Here is an 8428-nt window from a genome sequence, read left to right on the forward strand (position 1 = left end):
AACAGGCCACAGAGGCACGCTGCAGTGCTGCCCTCCTAGAACAGGCCGGGAGCCCGGGCGGGCTGAGCCCACATCAAGAGTAACCGAATGCGCACTCTACTACTCACTGGTTAATGGGCTTTACTCTGAGAACTGGTGATGTTTTAACATAATGGATTTGTGAGGCTAGGCATGTGGCTCAGAGGTAAACCCTAGCTTTCCTGAGGACCTGCATTCTACTTCAGTACTGCAACAAATGCTTATTAATTGCTTGGTAGTACTATGCAAAAAATAAATAAATTCAAGACCTTGAAATAAAGGGAAAGCCCCACCATCATTGCTCTGGAAGGTACTATCTAGTTTATAATTTCTATGGCAACTCTGCATGAGCCAGAAGATGCAATTCACTAAGAACAACTCCAGCCATTCCTCATGTGCAGCGATGGGGAAGTCCTCAGTAATTACTAAGCAGAGATTCCCAGTGGAAGCAGCCTGTCGCAAGCTTCCTGAGGGGTAAATCATTCCATGTGCTCTAGATAAGCCATAAACAAAAATCTTAGACACATCTAAGATAAGCCATAAACAAAAATCCTAAGACACTTAAGTGTCAGATATACAGAACACAAACTGAATGGCAGGCATCTGTATGGTCTACTCAGGTCTTCTCACAATAAACTGCAAGCTACTAAGCCTGACCATCAGTTAACATGCCTAACTGTCTGTGGTTGATTACCATTTGTACACAGCTAATGAGGATCAGCTGTAGGCTGGTGTTCGGTGCAGCACACTTCATTCTAGTAAGAACGGACACACTGTGGATGCCCTGCTGTGACATGCTCCAATACCAGGACAACCAAGTTTCAGAAACACAAGCTGAGACATGATTGATTTTTTTTCTTTTTAGATTCATTTTATTGTATATGTTTGAGTGTCATTCCTGCATGTCTATCTTATAATGTGTGTGCCTGGCACCTGCACACTTCAGTAGAGTGTCGAGATTCCCTAGGCCTAGAGTTGTAAGTGGGTTGTGAGCTGCCATGTGGGTGCTGGGAACTGAGCCCAGGTCATCTGGAAGTGCAGCAAGTGCTCTTAATCACTGAACCAACCCTTCAGCCCAAGACATGCTTTCTTTTTATAAGTGAAAATTATCACTGGGGAATACCAGGAGATATCCACAGGCCAGACTCTAGGATGAGGTCAGGCAAGGCTGGTACCATTCACCTCATGGATTCCTGTTCCAAGCTCAGGTAACAGCAGCCCCAAGGTGACCAAAAGAAAATGGAAAATTAGGAACTGAGCCTGGGTCTCAGCCAGACAGTCACCTGTCTTCTAAGGACATGTTCAAAGGAGACAGTTTAAGTAGCACAGCTTTGGTAGATTAAATACCATAGGTGGTTACATGCCTTCAATCTAGGGTAGAGGCACCCTGGTCTACATAGCGAGTTCCAGAACATCCAGGACTATATAAAGACTGTATCTAAAAATAAATATATTGTATATATTTAGAGAGTGTGTGTTTGAGTGCAGGCACGTGCAAACATGCATATGTGCTACGGCATATGTAGAAGTCAGAGGATAACTTGTATGAATCTTCTTCTTTCATTATGTGAGTCCCAGGGATAAAGTTTAAGTCATCAAGTTTAAGTCAATCTTTGCCTGGCAGCAAATGCTTTTGCCCACTGAATTATACTGATGGCACTGTAACTGAAACTCAGCAGGTTACACTATGTATCTAGCTTGGGCCTCAAGCTACATTAACAACAATATACATACATATATACATACATACATACATACATACACACACACACACATACATACAACCTTTCTGTGGGGCTGGAGCACTGGCTCAGTAGTTAAGAGCACTGACTGCTTTCAGAGGTCCTGAGTTCAATTCCCAGCAACCACATGGTGGCTCACAACCATCTGTAATGGATCTGATGCTCTCTCCTGTGTCTGAAGACAACAACAGTGTACTCACATACATAAAATAAATAAATCTTTAAACAAACAAACAAAAATACTTTCTGTGAGGGGCTGGAGAGACGGCTAAGTAGTTAGGACCATGTACTGCTCTTGCAGAAGATCCAAGCTGAGCTTCCAGAATTCACACTGAGTAACTCACAACCATTTATAACCTGAGGGCCAGCTGGTCCTCCAGCCTTTGTGGGCTCTGAATGCTCATGTACACAAGCATACTCACAAAATTAAAAATACAATCTTGAAAAAAGATCAGCGAGCCTGGCAGTGATGGTGCTTGTCTTTAATCCCAGCACTCAGGAGGCAGAGGCAGGAGGATCTCTGTGAGTTCAAGGCTTGCCTAGCCTACAACCTGAGTTCCAGGACAGCCAGGGCTATACAAAGAAAACCTATCTCAAAAACAAAACAAATAAAGCCCAGTATGGTGGTGAATACCTTTGTGCAAGCAATCTCTCGGAGTTCAAGGCTAGCCTGGTCTACACAGCAAGTTCCAGGCTACTAAGAGCTACACAGTCAAACACTGAGGGAAGCTAAGAATACACAGCAGTGGAACAGGGTTGGCCCTTAGGTTCTCTCCCGAACAACGTATCTATGAAAACAGCCATACTTTCCACCATTCTACAATAAATAAATGAATAACATTAAAAAAAAAAAAGAATCACCAGCAGCACAATTCTGTATGACTATTGTGACAATTTCACATGCACTGGATCCCTCCAAAGTGTCAAGAGACACAAAGTGCTTTTAAGACAGAGACTGTTGACAGGCAGTAGTGGTGACACCTTTAGTTCCAGCACTTGGGAGGCAGAAGCAAGTGGATCTGAGTTCGGGAGGCCAGCCTGGTCTACAGAGTAACTTCCAAAACAGCCAAGGCTACACAGAGAACCCCTGTGTTGGGGGTGAGTGGGAGACGGGCAAAAAAAGACAGACCAATATTACACCTCAGGGCAGGAAGCTAACCCCCACATCCCCAAACTGCCCAAAGGAAGATCACTCCCTGATCCTATGTTCCACCTCCCTCTGAACACAAAGTCTCACTTGGACTTTCTCTGTCTTCATTATTTCAAAACAAAGATGTTCAGAGCTAGAAAGAGAGAGCTCCTTCAGTAAAATACTAGCCTTGAAAGCATAAAGACCTGAGTTTGACCCCCAGAACCCTGATTAAAAACAAAACAATAAAACAAAACCTCACACTGGCCACAGTGGCATATACTTGTAATCCCAGTGCTAAGGAGGCAGCTGCAGGCCAACCAGCCTGGCCTATTTAACTAGCTCCAGGCCAGTGAGAGACCCTATTTTAAAACAAGGTGAGGAACACCATGTAAGGGTAACCTGTGAGCACTAGCCATACGTGTACACGCTGGCAAACGAGCAGCCACACTTTGCACCTGCACACATAAGCACACACACACACACACACAAATAAAGACAGCTGCTCATGACACCATCAGGAAACTTGTAAAATATAAACCAACCCAAACAAAGCCTGGACTTACTAAAATCTGAAAGTGTTACATAAATGACAATGTGCAAATAAAACAACTTTCCTACCATTAAAAAAAAACCCCAACAACATACGAGCTGAGTGTATCTCAGTGTTAAGAGTCCTTGCCTGCATAAGCAAGATCACGGGTTCCAATTCATATTCAATACATTATTAATTATAACACATTAATAATTATCATTATTAATAATAAAAAGCAAAATCATCTCACAAATCCTTATCAGAGTAACAGTTCTGCTACCCTCCTTTAAAATACACAGATAAGCAGCAAGGAAACATTCCACACTTACATATTACACATTACATGCTTACAACTGACTGCAGAAAACTGTTTTAAATCAGATACCTGCAAAACATGGGCCAATTTTAAAGTAAAGCGTTGGACGGGATAAGGGCAGGAAGTGAATCAGAATCAATTTTAATTACCAAAGATCTTCCCCTACAACACACATACATAATCTTTCAGGAAACTAGCCTACAAATGGGGAAGCCCTCAAGCACACACACTCTATGACCCCTGGGAAGTCTTGAATAAAAATGAGGTTCCCTTCTACAGGTAGTGGGTGTTAAAAAGAACCAAAGAGACCAGTGTAGTGGCATACACCTTTAATCCCAGCACTTTAAGGGGCCAAGACAGGTATTGCTATGAGTTCGAGTCCAGCCTGGTCTACATAAAGTGTTTCGGGACAGGCAGGGCCACATAAAGACACCCTGTCTCAAAACAAAACCCAGAAACCTCAAAAACCTGTTGATCACAGAGTCAACACCAGTCCTGAAGAAAGGCCAGCAGCCACCCACCGGAGCCCCACTTACTCGTCACCGTCGGGACACAGGCCGGTGGCCTCATCGTACTTGGAGCAGTATACGTCCGGGCTGTAGTTGAAGGTGCCATCGCGTCGTCGGAGCGGTCTGCGCCGACGCTGATTTAGGAAATGCCAATGGAAACAGGTGAACGGCCTGTGCTGGCTGCACTTATGCTGCAAAAACAGGGAGCACTGCTCTGTCCTAAACTCCTTTAGATACCTAAAAAGACAAACAGCGTTGCGGGCCGCAGCCGCCGCCGGCTGGAGGCCCCTGGGATGCGGCGGGGCAGGGTTCCAGACGCGAAGACCTCCACCCCACCAACACAGAGTCCATCTGTTTGCCATGACCCGGTACCCTCCTTTATTCAAAGCACCCCGGGAGTCACTCCCCAACTCGGAGACCAGGTAACTCCAGATGCCAGGCAGACTCTCCGTTCCCTGACCCCAAATACCACTACCCAGTCCTCAGATAAGGAAGGTTCCCGGACACAAGGCAGAGACCTCCTCCTAGCAGGCCATCCCCAACTCTGATCCCAGGTAACACTATAAAACTACACTCCATTCTCCGCCCCCTTCTAGTCCCTGACCCCTGGAGCCACCCCTCAATCCTCAGTCCCGGTCTCCCGACTCCCGCTCGACTCCCTTCACAGGTTCCAGATGGACTGCAAGCGCCACCCGCCCACACCAGGCGCAACCCCTCTTCTGCGCCGCAGAAACGACCCCCAGGCTCACAACCCAGGCGGCCACCGGACTCTAGGTGCGGCTCCGCCCCCAACCCAGAGGTCACCCCAGATCCCCGGGCACCGTCTCTCAACCTCAGCCGGAGACTGCCCGAGTCCGGATGGCCGTGCGCCCACCTCCAGTCCAGGCGCGGCCCTGAGCTACGAACGCAGGCGCTGTTCCCCAGACTCCAGTCTGGCGCGCGAGGTCGCCGGAGACCAGGAGCAAGCCCAGCCCCAAGCCAGGGATCACCGAAGACCCTGGGCGCCGCCACTCCACCTTAGGCGGCGGCCCGCGCCCGGACGGCGTGACCCACAAGGGCTGGCGGCGGGGGCGCGGGCGGGGCGCACCCTCAGCGGCGACACCCGGGCCCGTGGCGCGCGCGGGCCGCTGCTCTGCGCCACGGTGCCCAGAAGGCCACGAGCGGCAGCCCAGGCACTGACCTGTAGTGGGTTGGTTTCTCGGTCTGCGGGGGGGACCCGCTCAGCGCCGCCGCCGCCGCTTTCGAAACCGACGGCATTTTCAGTCAAAACAATGCAGCGCGCATGCGCCGCGCCGGCGCCCCCGGATCTCCCCCCCGCACCGAGCCCCCTGCGCCCCCCGCCGCGCCGGCCACACCCCCGGGCACGCCGCGCCGGCCACGCCCCCGTCGACCCTTCGCCCACGCGCGCTGTGCGGCGGGGGTGACACACAGGATCTGCCGGCCCACCACGGCAGCAAGTTACAGGCGCAAAGCGGGACACGCCCGTTGGTGTAGAGTCCCCGTGAGGCCCTCTGCGTCCAGAGCTGCTGTTGGGCACAGGTTTCTTTTAGCTGGAAAAGGTCTATAATTAGACTGTGGCGATGGTCGCCCCTTTATTAAATTTGTGAATTTAAGGATGATCCGATTGTGAATTTTGTTGAGCCACTTTTTAAAAAACACACTAAGAGGCTGCTCGATGAGCCCTTCGGGTAAAGGATGTACAGGGTGGTCAGGAATCAGAGTGATCTGGAATTCACAAAATGCTAAATACACGTGGGGGGCGGGGCTCAGCAAGTGCTAGGATGAATTTGGGAGGGAGAACCCAGAGCTTGGATTCACTAGTGTGTAACTGTGTGGCATGAGACATTGTGAATGCAAAGAAAAGGGACCACAGCTACTCAGCTAACAGTGGGGTGCTCTGAAGGATAAAGTCTAAGCAGCAAAGCCACAAGTGTCCTGAAAGGAATGGACAGAAAGGAAAGGGATGTTCAGAAAGGATTACAGAAAATCGATTTCATTTCCAGGAAAATATAAACAGAGATGATCCATATAAGCTATATTTTAAAATACTAATAAGGTGAAATTATCACTTGCTGGTAGGATTATTGATTTCTTCATATGACATTTTGTAGACAAATTCTTTTGAGTTGTTGACATTTGGGAGTTTGTTTTGGTTTGGGTGCTAGAGGTAGAACCCAGAGCCATGTGCATGCTAGCCAAGCCCTCTACCACTGAGCATTACCCCTAGCCCACAAACCCTGAGATTAACTTATTATATATACAGTATTCTGCCTGCATATATGCCTACATGACAGAAGAGGGGATAGATGGTTATGAGCCACCATGTGGTTGCTGGGAATTGAACTCAGGACCTCTGGAAGAACAGCCGGTGCTCTTAAGCCCGAAATTAACTTATTTTAAAGGACTTATTTTTCTGGTTGCACAAGCATGTGGACAGTGAGCTGTAGGCCAGTCCCAGCAAACAGGAACATTGTCTTTTCAAAGATCAAATAGAACAAGCAAGCAGGGAAGGGCATAAGCACATCTCAGACTGCTGGGGAGTGGGAAATGAAAACTAGGTCAACCCAAACTCCAGCTTGGAGCAACACACAACAGAAAGACAACCTAAGGGACCTGTCAGACAGCAGAGCTGGCTCTGTAAGGTGTGACAGAGAGCAGATGGCAGTGATGGTGGAACTAAACAACCTTTACTGTGAACATGAGCAAAGGTGTCTCATCAAAAGATGTATTCATTCCTCTGCAGACCCATGATGCCCCATAAGGTCATTTTTATTGAAGCTGTTACTTATGGGTTGAGGCTTAAATAAAACGAACAGTTTTTCCTGTGTAACAGCTCATTTTTTTCTGAGGGGGAGGGACTGCCCAACACTACTGAGACTTCCCATTTTTAGGAACTTACAAAAAGTGGTTGTTGGAGCTGGAGAGACTGTTCACAGTGGTTAAAAGTAATGGCTCCTCTTCCAGAGGACCCAAGTTCAGTTCCCAGCACCTACACGGTTATTCACAGCCATTTGTACTTCCAGTTCCAGGGAATCTGACACCCTCTTCTTATCTGCATAGGCACCAGACATGCATGTGATGCATGTACATACACATAAACCTAATTTTGTAAATGTCTGTTAGGTTAACTCCTCTTCCCTCAAAAGAACAGGTTTTATTTAATCATTTCTTTCAGTCCAACAGTTTTATCTACCGTCTTGTACATGCAGCTGGCTTCTATTTACAGGTTCTCTCCCTACCTGATGTCTACTGGGCACTCACCCGAAGAATTCACCAGGCTGCGAATAGGAAAAACGCAAGCTATAGTCTATTTGGGAAATAGGGCAAGCATGGCACAAAAAACCATAAACATTTAAGTAACCTGTACAGCTAACAACCTATTCTCCTGTCACTCCATAAATTAAAACACCAGATGTCAAGTTTAGGTCTGGTGGTGCATGCCTTTGATTCCACCACTCAGGAGGAGGCAGAGGTAGCCTCTGCCTCTGAGTTCACAGCCAACCAGGGCTACAGCCAGAGTTCCAGGACAGCTAGGGCTCCATAAAGAGACTTGGTCTTGAAAAATTAAAAAAGGAAGGAAGGAAGGGAGGAAGAAAACGACAAAGCAAATGAGTAGTAAGTGTGCCCACTTCTTTCCCTGCGTTCAGCTGCCCACATCACTGCAGAGAAGCTGTCAGCCTGGCAGCACCAAGGAACCACTGCATGGAATGTGACTTTTTTTTTCTTTTTTTTTCTTCAAAAACAATTCTACGTGAGCTGGAAATAGAGCTCATTGGTAGGCCAGCACTGTAGATTCCTGGGTTCAACCCCCAACACTGTAAAAAGACAGAAACAAAAAACCCACTGTTATTGAAAGATGATTTTGTTTTTTGAGACAGGGTCTCCCTATGTAACCCAATCAGACCTCAAACTTAGGATCCTCCTGCCTCAGTCTCACAAGTGATGAGATTACAGGCATGCACTACCACTTCTGACAAATTTTTGTTTTAATTCTCAAGTGAGAATGAAGAATAGAAGGAAGGAGAAAAAAAAAGGGTGGCAGCAGAAGCAGGCTGATGTTTAAGTCTGAAACAAGACTGGTCTACACAGCTAGTTTCAGGCTAGCCAGAGCTATATAGGGAGACTGTGCCTCAAAACAAACAAAACTCACTTGATAAAAGGGAAGGGGAGAAAACTGAG

General features: G+C 47.4%; 1 protein-coding gene across 4 annotated transcripts in view; it reads right to left on the minus strand.

Annotated features, from left to right (window-relative positions):
• Positions 1-5525, minus strand: part of Unkl (unk like zinc finger) — a 45752-nt gene extending 40227 nt beyond the window's left edge. Inside the window, exons 1-2 of one of the 4 annotated variants that reach the window (XM_028760772.1) lie at positions 5430-5525; positions 4277-4486 (exon numbers count right to left, since the gene is read on the minus strand). In XM_028760772.1, the coding sequence (XP_028616605.1) occupies positions 4277-4486; positions 5430-5506 (287 nt within the window). In that variant the 5' untranslated portion in view covers positions 5507-5525. The remainder of the gene's footprint in view (positions 1-4276; positions 4487-5429) is intronic. The other 3 variants (XM_028760771.1, XM_028760773.1, XM_028760774.1) reach the window with 3 other exon arrangements.
• Between the last annotated feature and the right edge of the window lie 2903 nt (positions 5526-8428).

The sequence above is a fragment of the Grammomys surdaster genome, unplaced genomic scaffold, assembly GCF_004785775.1.
Source record: "Grammomys surdaster isolate TR1022 unplaced genomic scaffold, NIH_TR_1.0 126612, whole genome shotgun sequence".
In the NCBI taxonomy this organism is placed as follows: Eukaryota; Metazoa; Chordata; class Mammalia; order Rodentia; family Muridae; genus Grammomys; species Grammomys surdaster.